The sequence below is a fragment of the Budorcas taxicolor genome, chromosome 1 (genome assembly GCF_023091745.1).
Source record: "Budorcas taxicolor isolate Tak-1 chromosome 1, Takin1.1, whole genome shotgun sequence".
NCBI lineage: Eukaryota > Metazoa > Chordata > Mammalia > Artiodactyla > Bovidae > Budorcas > Budorcas taxicolor.
Window position 1 is genome coordinate 130,690,013 of NC_068910.1, and position 20,243 is coordinate 130,710,255.

Consider the following 20,243-nt stretch of genomic DNA (forward strand, 5'->3'; position numbering starts at 1 on the left):
AAAAAAGGATTAATGGAAAAAATTGATTTTTATGTGGATTTTGAAAGGCAAGATTTTAAAAGAAACTCACTACATTACCCACAGTACTTAAAACTGGGGGTTACATATAATAGATGTGGGAGTTAACTCATAGGGGAAAGGTAAGACATAGACATGGAGGGAGGAAGTTTCAGATATTCTTTAGGGGGAGGTGAGGAGTCAGAGCTAATTCAGAAAGATTTAGTCCCAAGCAATAAGTCAAAGCTATGGTTTTTCCAGCAGTCATGCACGGATGTGAGACTTGGACCATAAAGAAGGCTGAGCCCCAAAGAATTGATGTTTTCAAATTGTGGTCCTGGAGAAGACTCTTGGACTGCAAGTAGATCAAACCAGTCAATCCTAAAGGAAATCAACCCTGAATATTCATTGGAAGGACTGATGCTGAAGCTGTAGCTCCAATACTCTGGCCACCTGATGCAGATAGCCAACTTATTGAAAAAGACCTTGTTACTGGGAAAGACTAAGGGCAAAAGAAGGAGGTGGAAGAGGATGAGGTGGTGAGATAGCATCAAGGACTCAATGGACATGAACTTGAGCAAACTCTAGGATATAGTGAAGGACAGGGAAGCCTGGCATACTGCAGTTCATGGAGTCAGAAAGAGTTGGACACAACTTAGTGTCTGAACAACCACAAGTAGGAAGAAATCTGAAAGCACTAGGTGGTAGGAGATGATGGAAGGTCCTTGTGGCATTCTATATTACTGTTCACAAGATTTGCTGCCCCTCCCTTCCCTCTTGAAGGCAGACTTGCTCTGGTTGACTGTTCTGACCAGCGAAATATAAGAAGTAAAACATGTCACTTTCCAGTGGAGACTTCAAGACCAGCAGGAACTTTGCTATGCTCCTTGACATCAAGCCACAGGTGAGCCCTAAGGGAACTCAGGATGGAGACAAATGAGCTACCCCCTGCCAAGTCCTTAGTCACTGCACCCACCTCAAAGGCACACCTGAGGGGACTCAGCAAGGGAAAGAACAGGACACTAGTCCTAGATAGCTAAGATGCATAACAATGAGCCCAGGCTCTTAAATCTTCTCATGCATAGAAAATTCATTAACTTGAGATATCTGGTTTTCTTTGTTGTTGTTCAGTCACTCAGTCATGTCCTACTCTTTGCAACCCCATGGACTGCAGCACACCAGGCTTCCCTATCCTTCACCATCTCCCACAGCTTGCCCAAACTCATGTCCATCGAATCTGTGATGCCATCCAACCATCTCGTCCTCCATCGTCCTCTTCTCCTCCCACCTTTAATCTTTCCCAGAATCAGGGTCTTTTCCAGTGAGTCAGTTTTCTGCATTAGGTGGCCTAAGTATTGGAGCTTCAGCTTCAGCATCAGTCTTTCTAATGAATATTCAGAACTGATTTCCTTTAGGACTGACTGGTTTGATCTCCTTGCAGTCCAAGGGATTCTCAAGAGTCACATATATGTGGAATTTAGAAAGATGGTAATGATGATCCTGTATGCAAGACAGCAAAAGAGACGCAGATGTGTCGAGTGGACTTTTGGACTCTGAGGGAGAGGGAGAGGGTGGGATGATTTGGGAGAAACGAATCGCCAGTCTATGTTTGATGCAGGATACAGGATGCTTGGGGCTGGTGCACAGGGATGATCCAGAGAGATGATACGGGGTGGGAGGTGGGAGGGGGGGTTCATGTTTGGGAACTCATGTACACCCGTGGTGGATTCATGTCAATGTATGGCAAAACCAATACAGTATTATAAAGTAAAATAAAGTAAAAAAAAAAAAAGTCTTCTCCAACACCACAGCTCAAAAGCAACAGTTCTTTGGTGTTCAGCCTTCTTTATGGTCCAACTCTCACATCCATACATACCTACTGGAAAAACGATAGCTTTGACTAGATGGACCTTTGTCGGCAAGTAATGTCTCTGCTTTTTAATACCATCTAGGTTTGTCATAGCTTTTCTTTAACAAACAGTAATTTGGTTTTCTTTAGTTAACAGTAATCTTTTGAAGTTTCAACTGCCTGCAGGGTCTTTACACTACTCCTATATATCCTGGCTCCTCCGTTACCTCTTTGTAGCAGTTCCAGAGATCTGGAAGCCTGCGGCCTGGGTTTAAGTTCTCAGTTTTGTCTGCCAAATAACAGAATTCTCAACTTTTAGGTTGTGCTTTTTCCCCTCCGACTAACACAAGACAACCTGCAACTCTCTGAAGTGGCTCCTCTGGCAGCCTAGGTCCCTGAGTGACGGTCCCCAACTAAAAATGACAACACAAGTAGAGCCCCACTCATTGTGTGAGGGACTTGGAATCTAAGAGAATCCTAAAAAATAATTGCTGTTTTAGCTACTGAGAATTTGGGAGTATTTGTTACCCTATCTGACCAAGCCTCTCCTAATCTTGATTGACACGGAGTTCTGACCTGACTTGCTCAATCATGAGCTCCCCAGTAGATTCAAACAGGGCCTGGATGAAGTTTGTCCAAAATACAGAGGAGGGCAATCTAAGGATTCTATACCTAATGTGGAGATTAACTATTTTTCCTACCTGATAACCTATTTATTATGGCAGCACCAAAGTTATTATAAGGAAGAGTAAATTTGTAGAAGGGGGAAAATTTTTCTAGATCGTTTTGAATCCAAAATTTGCATCAAAAATAGAAACGATCAGACCAGATATTGTGACACACCTTCCAGGTACAGTTGTTTAGAGAAATCAAAGAATTTAATCAGTGATGACAAGAAAGCCTATGTTGGATAAAGAAGATATGGTGCATATATATAATGGAATAATACCCAGTCATAGAAATGAAGTCATGCCATTTGCAGCAACATAGACAGCTCTAGAGATTATCACACTAAGTCAGAAAGACAAATGCCATATGATATCACTTACAGTAGAATCTAAAATATGACACAAATGAACTGACCTACAAAAGAGAGACAGACTCAGTCACAGAGAACAGACTGGTTGCCAAGGGGTAGGGGTGGATGGGAGAGGGATGGGTTGGGAGTTTGAGGTTAGTAACTGCAAACTATTATATAAAGAAAGAATAAATGATGAGTTCCTAATGTATAGCACAGAGAACTATATTTAATATCCAGTGATAATAATGGAAAATATGAAAAATATGTATAACTGAATCACTTTGCTGTACAGTAGAAATTAACACATTGTAAATGAATTATACAATTAAAAAAAAAAAAGCAAGTCCATCTCTCTTTAGCAAATGTCCCAAGTTCACTCCTAATAAGGCAGTAAAACACAGCAAGCATGGACTTTAAAGTCAGATAGACGTGGTTCAAAATTTACTTATTGTACCTGGAGAAAGTGAGTTAGCTTTTCTCAAGCACTGACCTGATGTTTTGTTCAGTTGCTCTTTGTGACCCTGTGGGCTGCAGTGGGCCAGGTTTCCTTGTTCTTCACTCTCTCCCAGAGTTTGCTCAAACTCATGTCCATTGAGTCAGTGATTTCATCCAACCATCTCATATTCTGTTGCCCCCTTCTCCTTTTGCCCTCAATCTTTCCCAGCATCAGGGTCTTTTCCAAAGAGTCAGCTCTTTGCATCAGGTGGCCAAAGTATTGGATCTTCTGCACTTGATATAAACAAACAATAATGCCCATCCTGCTTTTCCCCTATGAGACTTACCTTCCCTACTCTACTCCTACCCAGAGGGATCCCTAGGGATCAAGTATTTTCAATATGCACCAGGTAGTTCTTCCAGGCCCAGGCAAAAACCTGCATGAATCTCATGCCGAAAGGCTCAGCTTTGTTTGGTTCAGTATTAGGATGGCATCTCCTCACTCCATTTCACCACCTGAGACCTAGCTAAGCCTAGAAAGACACATGCAGCCAGACGCTGGCCAATGAGAAGGAAGCCTGGATATGCACAGCTCTCTACCTCTATATTAACTCCTGGCTACCCCATCCCTACTTCCTCTATGTTCCTTCCTCCCCTCAGCAAACACGTATATGTAACCTCCTGTGTATACATAGATTCACACACCACCACAATATTTCATTCTGAAAATAATTTTATTATTTTACAGTTGTTCAGGAAAGTTCCTGGGTTGCTGTGACCATGATTTGGTCACCACAGAACAAAGGATTAGAGCAGATCAGTGTGTCCACCAGTTCTCTCTCCTCTTTGGGTAGTGAGAGCAGGCAGCGGACATGTGCAAAAGGAGAAAGTAACCAATCGGTAAGGGTTGGGGCCGGGGAATAGGCACAAATGGAATTCAGACCTGGCTGTCATTCTCAGGCTTGGATTTAAATATTTTGTCTTCTCTATAGTCTCCCTCTATTTTCTTCAGCTCCCTGTTACCACAGAGGGCAGATGACACACGGAGAAGCCGGAGTTAAGTGTCACCAACTGCAAAGCAGCTTTGGACTTCGGGAGGCTAGGAGCAGTTGTCACACCAGTCCGATCTCCCTGGCTAGGAGTCAGTGCCTCACCTAGGGCTGGTTCCCAGTGTACCGTCTTAGGGGTTCCCAGTGTACTATCTTAGGGCCCACACTGGAGGCTTATCCAGATAACACAGCAATGATGAGTATTGAATTCCACTGTCCATAGCCAGCTCCTCTTGCCTTTCAGTGAAAGGAAAGGCACAGGCCACTTCATACCTCAGTACATATGTGATGATCGAGGGATACGCAGTGGGATCCTCACCGTACAGTCCAGGACCATGAGTCTCACTCCAAGTATGTCTGAACAGACAGGGAAGGAGATGCTGTCCTCCTCTGTGATCCAACAGCTAACACCCCTGGGGAGTCCTTCCACTCTGAGTCTATTTTGCCAGAGACCTAATTAGATATCCTGTGAGGTAATGTTCCCTGGAACATTCCCCCTGCCATGTTTATGGCAGGTCCACGTCCTCTCTGAAGTGGGAGAAAATATAAGGTACATGAGGGAAAGAAAGTATCAATCAGAATGATACTGGACTTCTGGTTATTAGGTTTATTGGAACCATCTTCCTGGCTGAAAGACATTCCTCAGCATCTTTCACAGGACCATAAAACATCAGGGCCCTGCAAAACCTGAACAAATATTGGGCTCAATAACCACTGCAGAAGTGTCAGGCCCTGGGCAGTAGGAGAAAGCAGAATCACTGGCCCCTACAGCTCTAACCTGTGCTCATATTCACCTCTGTTTTTACAGGCACTTTCTGTGGAGAATTGGAGAAGAGGACCTGTAAGTGGGAAGACTGTTCCACTGGAATTGATGGTTTTGATGTTAGAGGTGAGGGAATTCCAAGTTCTGGGGCAAGTGGTCCAAAGGGTGAGAACTAGGCTTATAGATGGCCTGTGAGACATAGAACAAGTAGGACATGAACCATCAGAAAGTAGACGGCTGCCAGCAGGGGCACCCTTGTCCGGGAGTGACAGAGCGAACGCAGGACCCGCTTCCATCCAGCACCACTTCGGGTCTGAAAAGAAAATGTGGAAGTCAGAGAGCTTCACCCTAGAGAGATCTGTCCTGTCTCCTTCTCCAACCACTGCAGAGAAGAGGTATCCTGAGAGGAAAGCTCCTTGGGGCCAGCAGTGTGGTACATCCCAATAGTTTCCTTCAGCCTTCCATACCCTTCCAGTCTCAGGCCCATGTTCCTTCTCCTTGACCCCTTGCCCTCAACACAGCCAGCCCGTCTGATAGCACAGTGCCCTCTCTTCACCCTTCTCCCTTCTTACCCTCCGACAACTGCTGCTTGTAAGGTCTATTAACAGCGCCTGCTCCTGGGAACCGCAGGAGCCAATGATAGGAGACCGGGCAGAGTCCCATTCACCATGCTCCAATCTGAATTGAGGAAAAAAAAAAAAAGAGGCATTGGTTCATGGCATGAGAGGCTGATCAGGTGAAATCACCCTGGACATCTTGCCATGGGATGCAGTGTAAGGGACTTGCAGCTCTCATGGCCCCGTCCCCATGCAAGGAGTGAAAGGGTAGACAGGTTTCTTTCAGTAGCAGTAGAGATGGTAATAATTACCAAGAATTGACTGCCTACTGTGTATCAGATGCTGGATCAGGTGCTTTACCTACATTTAATCCTCAGGTTTAATGTTGGTGTTATTATCTTCAAAGTGAGGGAAAAAGTACTTGTCCACAATGGTACATCCAGTAAGATGTAAAACCATAATTCAAAACTCAGCTGTGTCTCTAAACCTCGTGCTCTTTTTTTCCTGCTATGCCACACCTGGCTCAGAAAACTCTTTTAATTTTTTCCCCTGTTTATTAAAATCTAATAGGCAAAAGAATTCAAGAAAGATTTTTGTGGGGTTTTTACAATTAAACTGAACTGCAGCCTCTATTGCTTTCTGTTTCATTTTTTGCTAATTTGCTTATTTATTTAATACTGGAACTTCTCCATTTAATGAAGAAGCTGTTTTTATCCACTCAATGGTTTCTCTTAAAAACAAGAATTGACCCTTAGAATGGGAGAAATTAATAGCAAATGAAACATTTGACAAAGGATTAATTTCCAAAATATACAAGCAGCTCATACAACTCAATACCAGAAAAACAAACAACCTAATCAAAAAGTGGGAAAAAGACATAAACAGACATTTCTCCAAGGAAGACATACAGATGGCAAATAAACACATGAAAAGATGCTCAACATCACTCATTATTAGAGAAATTCAAATCAAAACTATAATGAGGTATCATCTCACACCAGTCAGAATGGCCCTCATCAAAAAGTCTACAACCAATAAATGCTGGAGAGGGTGTGGAGAAAAGGGAATGCTCTTGCACTGTTAGTGGGGAATGTAAATTGATACAGCCACTATGGAAAACTGTATGGAGATCCTTAAAAAATTAGGTATAAAATCACCATATGACCCAGCAATCCCACTCCTAGGCATATACCCCAAGGAAACCAAAATTAATAGAGAAACATGTATCCCATTGTTCACTGCAGCACTATTTATAATAGCTAGAACATGGAAGCAACCTAGAGGTCCATTGACAGATGAATGGATAAGGAAGTTGTGGTACATATACACAATGGAATATTACTCAGCCATAAAAAGGAACACATTTGAGTTAGTTCTAATGAGGTAGATACCTAGAACCTATTATACAGAGTGAAGTGAGTCAGAAAGAGAAAGATAAATACCATATTCTAACACATATATATGGAATCTAGAAAAATGGTACTGAAGTATTTATTTACAGTGCAACAGTGGAGAAACACATAGAGACTAGACTTATGGAGATGGGGAGAGGGCAGGAGAGGGTGAGATGTACGGAGAGAGTAACATGGAAACTTAGATTGCCATATATAAAACAGATAGCCAACAGGAATTTGCTGTATGGCTCAGGAAACTCAAACAGGGGCTCTCTATCAACCTAGAGGGGTGTGATGAGGAGGAGATGGGAGGGAGTTTCAAAGGGAGGGGATATATGTATACCTATGGCTGATTCATGTTGACATTTGACAGAAAACAGCAAAATTCTGTAAAGCAATTATCCTTCAAAAAAAAAAAACCCACGAGAATTGTATCAAGGGGCTGCAAGTAACACAAGCACATACTTGATCAAGCATTTGCCTAGACGGATGCACTTAATTGTGTAGGGAGGCTGGAAATCTACTCCTGATGTTTCCTCCACATGAAGGGAAGTTGATTAGCCTAAAACTCCTGCATTCTCTTTACAGGGCCCACACTTTCTCAGGAGTGAAGGAACACTTTAATCTGATTTGTGAGCCTGGAAAGAGAAACTCAATGTGCCCAGCCTAGCTCCACCCTGCCTGTTCTCCTCATGAGCGCCTGACTGGCTGCACAGGACCCCTTCTGTGCCTGTTCCTCCATAAGATAAGCTTTTTAGGGGCAGCCTTGATGCAGACAGCATGGTCTGGTACCACGCAGGTCAGTCTGTCACTGCCTGTAGGCTAGGCTGAGTAAGGGTGAGAGGTTTGTAAGCATTGGTGAGCTGCTTTTAAATGGCAAGTCCACTGAGTTTCATAGGCACTGTGGACTGTGTGTCAGGTGCTAACAGGACAACAGCAGTGCCAGGTCTGGGGAGGCAGTGCTCGATTAGCTGCCTCGATTTCCATTCTGCATCAGGGCCAAGGAGGGAATTGTGGGTGGGCTGAGCTTGGATTACCATGGTTTGTCTTGAGCCTACTCTTGCTATAGCACCCATCTCAGGATGAGAACTAGATCCTATTTATTCCCAAGTCTGGCCATGAAATGCACACAAGTACAATCAAAAAGGGATTCTCTGGTAGCTCAGCTGTAGAGAATCCACCTGCAATGCAGGAGACCCTAGTTCGACCCCTGGGTTGGGAAGATCCCCTAAAGAAGGGATAGGCTACCCACTCCAGTATTCTTGGGCTTCCCTGCTGGCTCAGATGGTAAATAATCCACCTGCAATGTAGAAGAAGTGGGTCTGACCCCTGGGTTGGGAAGACCCCCTGGAGGAGGGCATGGCAATCCACTCTAGTATTCTTGCCTGGAGAATCCCTATGGACAGAGGAGCCTGGTGGGCTACAGTCCACAGGGTCACAAAGAGTCAGACATGACTGAGCGACTAAGCACACACACACAGAGAATCAGAAAGGGTCAGAAATGAAGAAAGGCTGTGTCCTTCAGTCCGTTACCGCCTGATCTGCTCCTCGGCCATGGAGAGGGCAGCCTCAGCAGCCACTCTTTGGTCTCGTTCTTCTTCCAGCAGTTTTCTCAATTCGTTCACCTCCTGTTTAGTGTTGCAGAGCTGCTTCTGGGCTTCAGAAAAGCTTCAGGACAAAAGGAAAACAACAGCATCACTAGATGCAGGACAGAGTTGCTGATACAGGGATTTGAAGTCTTCCTAAGGTTATAAAGCATGGACATTTATAGAAGGCTGTACAAACACAATGAGTATTTTAAAAGAATGCCTGTCTAAAGATTAAATAAAGCTGCCGGAAATGCCATAAGAGATTTTAGGGACTTCTCAATATCTCTCATTTGAACATCATAATCTTAGTAAGATATGTGTGTGTAGGGAGGGTCTGTTTCACAAACTACTCACACACAATTTGTAATTATAATTGTTACTTTATAATCCTCACATTAATCCTGTGAGGCCAGTCAGAAAAGAAGACACATTAAATCCATACAATGGACCCCCATTCTAACCAGATGACCGCCCAAGTGCTGCCTACATAGCGCACACTTCAGGGTCGAGAGCTGCTCCCCCACCTTAGCTGTGGCTCGCTCAGTTCTTCAGCATCTCCTTTCCTGTGACAGCCATTTTTCTCCTGGGGAGCTCCTGGAGCAACATCTATATTTAGTGGCCCCTGGAAGAAGAATAAGTTTAGTAATTCAGTGATGAAACCACTCAAGAAACTGTGCTTAGGCAAAATGAGAACTTGCTCAGGCATTGGAGAAAAAAGAGAATTCTTGGAGAGGAATACCTCTGTTATCACTCTCTTCAAGTTCAGATTTAGAAGTAAGAATCTTCTGCTCTAATAGATTAATCTCCTACATAAACCTCATTAGATTTTCCTCCAGATTCTCATTCTTGAGTCTCTCCTCTCAGAAGTTTCAAGGCCTATCACTGAATCCCACTTTCTTCTAGTGGAGACCCACCTACTTTCCAGAAGCCACTCTGGTCCCTGCCTGATTCAGCCTCTCCTCCCCTCCCCTCTCCTCTTCCTGCCATGTCCTATTCCCCTCCACGCTCATTCCCAGTCTTCATCGACTTCAACAACCTCTACTCTCCACTGGTGTCAACAACTCTGCCAATTTTGTTTCTTAGGTCCAAATCTTCCTACAGCTTTCCTACTACTTGAAGGAAAAAGCCTTCCAAAAGCCTCAGTCATCACTGTTTACCACTCACTTTTTTATTTCTCTCCCACCACCTCACTCAATGGACATGAGTTTGAGTAAGCTCCAGGAGTTGGTGATGAACAGGGAAGCCTGGTGTGCTGCAGTCCATGGGGTCACAGAGTCGGACACGACTGAGTGACTGAACTGAACCTCACTGATGATCTTTTTCCTTCTAATCTGTTCACTCTTCAGTTTTTCTTGGACCTTATTCCTCACTCCTCTCCTCACTGTTTCTATCACATCTATTTAATCCTCAGCCTGAAGACATCAGCCTTTTCGATGCTGTGCTTTATGCTTTATCATCCGTGCTCAATTTCCCAACACTTTCCCCAGCCCCTCACCTTCTCACTCACAGCTTGCAGCTCTTGAATCTGCTTCTCCAGGACTGCACAGTGATTGAAAAGGTCACTGTAGTGCTGCTGGTTCTCACGGAGACTCTGACTGGTGTCACAGAGCTGAATAGAAAGGGTATTTTTCTCTTCCAGCAGTTGAGAAAACTGAAATAGGAGAGACGATAAGCACTAGCCCACAGGACTGTTTCACTAGGAGGAGGCAGTGTGCATGCTGTCATATCTGACTCTTTACAACTCTGTAGTCCACCAGGCTCCCTGTCCATGGGATTTTTCAGGCAAGAATACTGGAGCAGGTTGCCATTTCCTCCTCCAGGGAATCTTCCTGATCCAGGGATCGAATCGGCATCTCCTGCATCCTGCACTGGCAGGAAGACTCTTTACCACTGAGCCACCTGGGAAGCCCCACAATCAGGTAGAGATATAAACAAAGTCTGAGCATCCATGGAAAGAATTAGGGTGGCGGCTTGGAGAGGAGACATTCTATGGTGACGGCCCATCTGCCACTACCCACGCTAGAGCCCACTGAGCAGTGCTCCTAGTTAGCTATGAACTCCATGAGGGGTCAGTGTGTATCCTCAATACTAAGCATATGGCTAGGTGCACAGAAGGTAGATAACAGTTATTTGTTTGCTGAATGATGAATAAGTGAATGATCGACCCTAAGGCTGGAGATGTTCTGATTCTTGATCTGGGTGCTGCTTATACAGGTGTCCTCACTTCGTGAAAATATACCAGACTGTATTTGTGATTTCTGTGCCTTTTGGTGTTTTACACCACTAAAATATTTACATGAAAAATGTTTCAGTTGCTATTCACTGCAGTTTCAAGTACCATCCTAGAAGACAAATGCCCAGAGTGACTCATAGTCTAATCTTCAGGAAAGCAAATATAACAAGGTTGAGATGGGATCTAGTTTATAGAAAGAGGAGGTGTTAAGAGCTATGAAAGGCAGAACTTTTGGGAAACAACTGAGTAGGCTGAAAGAGGAACTGGGTAGGATCTGGAGTCTCCCTACCATAGCACCCCCTGAAAACTCCCCCAACAAAGGGTCTGTAAGTTTACCAATTCATTGTGACCAACTAACCTACTTTAAGCAACAGTTAGAACTGGACATGGAACAACAGACTGGTTCCAAATAGGAAAAGGAGTACATCGAGGCTGTATATTGTCACCCTGCTTATTTAACTTATATGCAGAGTACATCATGAGAAACGCTGGGCTGGAAGAAGCACAAGCTGGGATCAAGATTGCCGGGAGAAATATCAATAACCTCAGATATGCAGATGACACCACCCTTATGGCAGAAAGTGAAGAGGAACTAAAAAGCCTCTTGATGAGAGTGAAAAAGTTGGCTTAAAGCTCAACATTCAGGAAACGAAGATCATGGCATCTGGTCCCATCACTTCATGGCAAATAGATGGGGAGACAGTGGAAACAGTGTCAGACTTTATTTTGGGGGGCTCCAAAATCACTGCAGATGGTGACTGCAGCCATGAAATTAAAAGATGCTTACTCCTTGGAAGAAAAGTTATGACCAACCTAGATAGCATATTGAAAAGCAGAGACATTACTTTGCCAACAAAGGTCCGTCTAGTCAAGGCTATGGTTTTTCCAGTGGTCATGTATGGATGTGAGAGTTGGACTGTGAAGAAAGCTGAGCGCCGAAGAATTGATGCTTTTGAAATGTGGTGTTGGAGAAGACTCTTGAGAGTCCCTTGGACTGCAAGGAGATCCAACCAGTCCATTCTGAAGGAGATCAACCCTGGGATTTCTTTGGAGGGAATGATGCTGAAGCTGAAACTCCAGTACTTTGGCCACCTCATGCGAAGAGCTGACTCACTGGAAAAGACTCTGATGCTGGGAGGGATTGGGGGCAGTAGGAGAGGGGGAAGACAGAGGATGAGATGGCTGGATGGCATCACTGACTTGATGGACGTGAGTCTGAGTGAACTCCGGGAGTTGGTGATGGACAGGGAGGCCTGGCGTGCTGCGATTCATGGGGTCACAAAGTGTCGGACACGACTGAGCAACTGAACTGAACTGAACTGAACCTACTTTAAAAAATGCAAATTTTAAATGCAAATTTTTTTAACTCTGCCAGGGTTAACAGTTTTATCAGTCTCCAATACTTCAATGTTAGTTGAATTTAACAACATTTAATGAGTGCCTTCTACACAAACCAGGCACTGTGTTTTCCATGTACATTACCATCTTTATCCCAGACTGACCTGCTGCTAACACTTGGGGCAAATTACTTAGTATCTCTGGGGCTTAATTTCCTCATCTGTGTACAGCCTATTGATCTTTACCATTTTTGGATCACAGATCCCTTGGTGAATGCCTGAGTTTTTGTGATGAGAAACTTACACACACAAATACATCATTTTGTGTATAATTTATATTGAGAGCCCTCCTCCAAAGCTAATTTCTGGATCCCAGTCTAAATGATCACTCAAATTTCTCCTGGCACTAACATAAACTACCTAGCTGGGTTCCTCTGAAGAAGGCAGAACCAGGTGAGGTGCTGCCAGAGAATAATCTGACTAGTCAGAGACAACAGGAGTATAATGATTCATAAGATGGTGAGGGAAGGGAAGCAGGTGATGAAGGAAGAGAAGCCAAAGAATGGATGAGGGGAGAAGACAGATATGAGAAGGCACTGAGAATAATTTTCTTTTTTCTGCCTTGGCCTTTGCTCTAGGGATCAGATGGCAAAGCAGCTCTTCCCATAGCAAGAGGTCCATCTACTCCAGCATGCTTCCTAGAGTGTCTAGAGTGGCCAGCCTGGGGTTCAGGAAAAAGCAAATTGGCTTCTTTAATTCCACAACATTAGATACACAGTGAGGAAGTTTACAAATGGAGTAGAATGAAAAGCAAACCCCTCACCTCTATTGCTTTGTCTAATCACATATGCAAGCCTCCTTCCTGAGACTCTTCCCTGCCACACACTAGTGAGAAATACTGAGGAGCTTGCTGGAGGATTTGTGAGGAGTTATGGGGAGATGATGTTGGGTAGGAAGCCTTCCTAAAGGAGTTGGCTTTTATCATTCTTATTGAATGGGCTTCTCCAAATCACTCCCAAGGGCTCTGCAAAGGCGAGGAAAAAGAAATGGCCCTGTGTCTGGTGCTTTAGGGTGAGGGATCCAGGCTCTGAGAAGGGTAAAACTTCTGTCTTCTAATAGAGCTAGAGCCTAAGCTTAAACAGCTTCTACTTACCTTCTTGCTTCTAGTCACGGAAACAAGAAATTGAACTTCAGGCTAGCAGGGAACACATACCTTGCTGTTCAGTTGCTGAATTCTTAACTCCTTTTGGTGAATTTCTTTTAAGCTGTCATTGAGCTGAGTCCTAAGATGCTCTGTCTCATAAACTAGGCTTTGTGATCCATTGAGGGAAACTGATGTCTCTGGGGATGCCTGCCAGGATATAAACAAACACTGGTGAAACTCTCTCCTAACATTGTGCATACTTAAATCCTTCCCTCCAGAAACCCTGCCCACCTCTCAGGAAGTCATCAGATGGCTTGCCTAATAGTGGCAGATGAGCACTTAGCTTGCAGGAAGCTGACGTTTCCTCCAAGCAGCGATCAGCGCTGCCATTACTCACCTGTCTTTGGTACTGCGCTTTGTGGGTCTCAGTCTGTGAGGAAGATCTCAGTTCCCTCACAAGGCTCTGCAGATGGCTGAGCTGCTGATCTTTATCTGCGATAGCTATAAGGTACTGCTCCTTCATTCTCCTCTCTTGCATTTCCCAGGAATTCTTCTCCATCCTAGAGAAAATATGAAATAGGCATAGGCAAAAATGTACTTGTGAGACAAAGATGAATAAGTACGTATTCAAAACATGTAATGGGATGTAGAGATGTAGTTGAGAATACATAACCATAGCGAAATTTATGTTATAAATAGAATTGTGCAGCAAGAGGATGAAGAGGAACTTAAAAGAGAACTGTAACTGGCAGGACTGGGGAAGATTTCACAGAAAAGCAGGTATTTGATCTGAACCCTGAACAATGAGTCAGGTTTCCATAATGCAAAAAGCATTTCAGGTTGAGAACAGAACAAAAAGCACAAGAATGAATACACACAGTGTTTTGGAACCGTTGTAGTACGTAGTGTGGAGAGCGGATAGAGCAGACAATTAAGGTGAAGAGGAAAGAAATCAGACCCTGTGGGGCACTGAACACCATACTGAATAAAACTTAACTCTGTAAGCAATGGCAAACCACTGTAATTCTTAGAACAACATCAGCGTAATGAGGATGCCACTGTAGAGTTTGAAGGAGCTGGGTTCAAATGCTGGCGCTATTCTACACTAGGCATGAGACCCTGAGTAAAAGTTACTTAATCTCTCTGAGCCCCATTGGTGAAATGGGAATAAATGATCTATTCCTTAGAATTATTGTGATGATTTAATGAGATACTATATGTCATGTACCAAACATAGGTAATTCCAACACCAATCTCAGAGGTAACCACTACCCAGGAAGGATCAGCTTCCTGCAAGCTACATGTCCATCTGCCACTATTAGGCAAACCATCTGATGACTTCCTGTGAGGAGGGCAGGGTTTCTGGAGGGAAGGATTTAAATATAAACTGCTGCTATTTATTTACCCCCTGAATTTGACCAAGAGGGAAGCTTCTATTTGATTCCAGCTAATTTTCTGCAGAACTAGCAAAACTGCCTCTGTGCCAAATTCTTTAGTTCTACTTCTCGCTACACTATGCCTGAAAAAAAAGGGGTTGTAATCAAATTTGTGCAGCATCTCTTCACTTTGACTAGTCTCTATTTTTCCCAATAATACAAGGCATTGTTTGAACTACATCAGACTTTTCTGTCTTTTTCTCTAGAAGCAAGGTAAAATGGTCCTTTCTTTTCTAAAGGATATAAACCTATTATGAAAGAATCCTGCTGTGTCAAAAGGCGACTTGCATTACAGTCAGATTTTTTTTTCAAAAAGGCAGAACAATGAAACTTAGAAACTAAAATAAAATTTTATTACAAGGCCACTATATGGAAAAGGCACAGAAAATCCTCTAATACACTTTCTCCGATATTTGTCTGTGAAAAATGAGAGAGAATAAGAAAGGAGGAGTATAAGAGTGAGAATGCACAAAAAAGATCACAGATCTTTTACAAAGCTTCAAATAGTCTTTTTTTTTTTTGAAAGATGGACAAGTAGTTACAGTCTGGAGAGACCCTCAATGGAGAATAGGAGCTAAGGAACAAGTCTGATTACTTAAGAGAACAGCCATAAAAGGGCTATACCTCATTACCCCTTAAGTAAGAGCGCACAGGAACCAAAGCAGAATAAGCAAACCAGTAAAGTAGAAGAGAAAGGTTATTGCATAAATCCAGGCTCTTCTGATTAGACAGCCCCAGTGCCATAGAAATCTGAATGAGATGTTCCAGAGTTTTCATATTTGGAAAGCTCGTTTCTCAAAAGTAATTCAAGAGCAAGACAGGGATCCTGTTTTAAAAAGATACTGGTCCTAAAGTCAGTGAATCAAATCTGTGTCTCCATGTCTTCTTCCTTCTAAAGGTGAAGTAAAATGGCTTCCTTTCCTTCTGATAATTTACTCACAGCCACTTGATAATTTTTCTTTCCTTCAAAACTGCTTAAATGTGGAAGGTAAAGAGAGAAAGGCTAACAGAATGGTGAAAAAGGAGAAACTAAAGGAAGAAAAAAAAAACAACAGACCAGAAGTCTTTCTTTCTCCCTCTTTTTCTCTTCCCTGGGATTTCTTTGGAGGGAATGCTGAAGCTGAAACTCCAGTACTTTGGCCACCTCATGCGAAGAGTTGACTCATTGGAAAAGACTGATGCTGGGAGGGATTGGGGGCAGGAGGAGAAGGGAACGACAGGATGAGATGGCTGGATGGCATCACTGACTCGATGGACATGAGTCTGAGTGAACTCTGGGAGTTGGTGATGGACAGGGAGGCCTGGCATGCTGCGATTCATGGGGTCGCAAAGAGTCGGACATGACTGAGAGACTGAACTGAACTGAACTGAAGGGTCAACTTCATTAGGAAAGTCTTCTTTCAGAATCTGTCACAAAGTTTCAAGAGGAACAAGTGGCTGCAAAAAACAAGCCTTTAGAACCCTGCACCTCTTCCTTGGTTTATAGTAGCAACTTGACACAGTATTCTTTTAGTTCCGTTCAGTCGCTCAGTCATGTCTGACTCTTTGTGACCCCATGAATCACAGCACGCCAGGCCTCCCTGTCCATCACCAACTCCTGGAGCCCACCCAAACTCATGTCCACTAAGTTGGTGATGCCAACCACCTCATCCTCTGTCGTCCCCTTCTCCTGCTGCCTTCAATCTTTCCCAGCATCAGGGTCGTTTCAAATGAGTCAGCTCTTCACATCAGGTGGCCAAAGTAGTGGAGTTTCAGCTTCAACATCAGACCTTCCAATGAACACTCAGGGCTGAGCTCCTTTAGGATGGCCTGGTTGGATCTCCCTGCAGTCCAAGAGACTCTCAGGAGTCTTCTCCAACACCACAGTTCAAAAGCATCAATTCTTAAGCACTCAGCTTTCTTCACAGTCCAACTCTCACCTCCATACATGACTATCAGAAAAAACAATAGCCTTGACTAGACGGTCCTCTGTCAGAAAAGTAATGTCTCTGCTTTTGAATATGCTATCTAGGTTGGTCATAACTTTCCTTCCAAAGAGTAAGCGTCTTTTAATTTCATGGCTGCAGTCACCATCTGCAGTGATTTTGGAGCCCAAAAAAATAAACTCTGTCACTGTTTCCACTGTTTCCCCATCTATTTGCCATGAAGTGATGGGACCAGATGCCACGATCTTCGTTTCCTGAATGTTGAGCTTTAAGCCAACTTTTTCACTCTCTTCTTTCACTTTCATCAAGAGGCTCTTTAGTTCCTCTTCACTTTCTGCCATAAGGGTGCTGTCATCTGCATATCTGAGGTGATTGATATTTCTCCTGGCAATCTTGATTCCAGCTTGTGCTTCTTCCAGCCCAGCATTTCTCATGATGTACTTGGCGTATAAGTTAAATAAGCAGGGTGACAATATACAGCCTTGACGTACTCCTTTTCCTATTTGGAACCAGTCTGTTGTTCCACGTCCAGTTCTAACTGTTGCTTCCTGACCTGCATACAGATTTCTCAAGAGCCAGGTCAGGTGGTCTGGTATTCCCATCTCTTTCAGAATTTTCCACACTTTATTATGATCCCAAAGTCAAAAGCTTTGGCATAGTGAATAAAGCAGAAATAGATGTTTTTATGGAATTTTCTTGCTTTTTTGATGATCCAGAGGATGTTGGCAGTTTGATCTCTGGTTCCTCTGCCTTTTCTAAAACCAGATTGAACATCTGGAAGTTCACGGTTCACGTATTACTGAAATCTGGCTTGGAAAATTTTGAGCATTACTTTACTAGCGTGTGAGATGAGTGTAATTGTGCGGTAGTTTGAGCATTCTTTGGCATTGCCTTTCTTTGGGATTGAAATGAAAACTGACCTTTTCCAGTCCTGTGGCCACTGCTGAAAGTTTTCCAAATTTGCTGGCATATTGAGTGCAGCACTTTCACAGTATCATCTTTCAGGATTTGAAATAGCTCCACTGGAATTCCATCACCTCCACTAGTTTTGTTCATAGTGATGCTTTCTAAGGCCCACTTGACTTCACATTCCAGCATGTCTGGCTCTAGATGAGTGATCACACCATAGTGATTATCTGGGTCATGAAGATCTTTTTTGTACAGTTCTTCTGTCTATTCTTGCCACCTCTTCTTAATATCTTCTGCTTCTGTTAGGTCCATACCATTCTGTCCTTTATCGAGCCCATCTTTGCATGAGATGTTCCCTTGGTATCTCTAATTTTCTTGAAGAGATCTCTAGTCTTTCCCATTCTATTGTTTCCCTCTATTTCTTTGCATTGATTGCTGAGAAAGGCTTTCTTATCTCTTCTTGCTATTCTGTGGAACTCTGCATTTAGATGCTTATATCATTCCTTTTCTCCTTTGCTTTTCGCTTCTCTTCTTTTCACGGCTATTTGTAAGGCCTCCTCAGACAGCCATTTTGGTTTTTTGCCTTATTTTTCCTGGGGATGATCTTGATCCTTGTCTCCTGTACAATGTCACGAACCTCCATCCATAGTTCATCAGGCACTCTGTCTATCAGATCTAGTCCCTTAAATCTATTTGTCACTTACACTGTATAATCAAGGGATTTATGTCATACCCGAATGGTTTAGTGGTTTTCCCTACTTTCTTCAATTTAAGTCTGAATTTGGCAATAAGGAGTTCATGATCTGAGCCACGGTCAGCTCCCATTCTTGTTTTTGCTGACTGTATAGAGGTCTCCATCTTTGGATGCAAAGAATATAATCAATTTGATTTCAGTGTTGGCCATCTGGTAATGCCCATGTGTAGAGTCTTCTCTTGTGTTGTTGGAAGATGGTGTTTGCTATCACCAGTGTGTTCTCTTGGCAAAACTCTATTAGCCTTTGCCCTGCTTCATTCTGTACTCCAAGGCCAAATTTGCCTATTACTCCAGGTGTTTCTTGACTTCCTATTTTTTCATTCCAGTCCCCTATAATGAAAAGGACATTTTTTGGGGGTGTTAGTTCTAAAAGGTCTTGTAGGTCTTCATAGAACCGTTCAAATTCAGCTTTTTCAGCATTACTGGTCGGGGAATAAACTTGGATTACTGTGATGTTGAATGGTTTGCCTTGGAAATGAACAGAGATCATCCTGTTGTTTTTGAGACTGCATCCAAGTACTGCATTTCGGACTCTCTTGTTGACTATGATGGCTACTCCATTTCTTGTAAGGGATTCCTGCCCACAGTAGTAGATATAATGGTCATCTGAGTTAAATTCACATTCCAGTCCATTCTAGTTCGCTGATTCCTTTTAGTTCTAGGTAATTTGGATATGGAGAAGGCAATGGCACCCCACTCCAGTACTCTTGCCTGGAAAATCCCACGGACGGAGGAGTCTGGTGAGCTGTAGTCCATGAGGTCGCTAAGAGTTGGACATGACTGAGCAACTTCACTTTCACTTTTCACTTTCATGCACTGGAGAAGGAAATGGCAACCCACTCCAGTGTTCTAGCCTGGAGAATCCCAGGGACAGCGGAGCCTGGTGGGCTGCCATCCATGGGGTTGCACAGAGTCGGGCACGACTGAAGCGACTTAGCAGCAGCAGCAGCAATTTGGATATAATATGGGTGACATCAAGATGATGCTCCCTTGTGCTCCCGATCACCTTCGGAGGGCCCCAAATTCAGTGCTTGGCTTTAATGTGCATCTGAAGGAAGATGGTATCTTGATGATGAATTGAGATTATCAGGGAATAAGCTGGGGCAGCTATTCCCTGCAGGAAAAAAGGCATGAGGTTTAATGGAGTTATTCACCTTCCTTTTGGAGGTTCAATTACAGAATGAAGAAACAGGAGAAATTTGTATTCCCAGAGTGCAAAAATTCAGTTTTACCTTCTCTTCAATCATCTGTTGATTAAAAAAAGAAGTGTTCTTGTATCATTTGGGAAATTTGTCTACTCCACAGAGTAAGTCTGTTATATTTTCACTTATGAGAAAGTCTGTAAATACGTTGAATATGAAAATTTTTTCGATGTAATGTCACTCCATAAAACTTAAATGACCCAATTCAAAAAAGTGTTTTGTTCCATAAACTTTGCTTAAGGTTTATTTTGACACATCACATTAGTAAAACATCTAGGATCTGTGAAGGAACAAATCTCTCATATTTATACATTAAGAGCTCTCTTAGCAGGACTTCCCTGGTGGTCCAGTGGTTAAGAATCCATCTTGCAATGCACAGGAAACAGGTTTGATCCCTGGCTGGGGAACTAAGATCCCATATGCTACAAGGCAAAGGACCTGATGCAGCCTAATCAATTAATTTAAAAAATGCCAAAGAGCTCTCCTAGGGATGTTACAATAATTATTTTTATTATACTGTCATCAGGGTAGCCCCTGTGTAAGCTGGACGGGACTCTAGACTCCACCTCATATTCTCTGTATTCACTTGCCTGTGCTGGCCCTGTAGCAGCAGGTAAGACAAAGCAGGTGGTGCTTGATCAGCAGCACT

At 43.2% G+C, this 20,243-nt stretch overlaps 1 protein-coding gene across 1 annotated transcript in view; it reads right to left on the reverse strand.

Moving 5' to 3' along the window:
• Positions 1 to 4,026: 4,026 nt before the first annotated feature.
• GOLGB1 (golgin B1) overlaps positions 4,027 to 20,243 on the reverse strand; it is a 76,981-nt gene continuing 60,764 nt past the window's right edge. The window contains exons 16-22 of the mRNA XM_052636731.1: positions 13,766 to 13,928; positions 13,438 to 13,575; positions 10,150 to 10,305; positions 9,179 to 9,276; positions 8,599 to 8,733; positions 5,687 to 5,792; positions 4,027 to 5,427 (exon numbers count right to left, since the gene is read on the reverse strand). Of these exons, the coding sequence (XP_052492691.1) occupies positions 5,293 to 5,427; positions 5,687 to 5,792; positions 8,599 to 8,733; positions 9,179 to 9,276; positions 10,150 to 10,305; positions 13,438 to 13,575; positions 13,766 to 13,928 (931 nt within the window). The 3' untranslated portion in view covers positions 4,027 to 5,292. The remainder of the gene's footprint in view (positions 5,428 to 5,686; positions 5,793 to 8,598; positions 8,734 to 9,178; positions 9,277 to 10,149; positions 10,306 to 13,437; positions 13,576 to 13,765; positions 13,929 to 20,243) is intronic.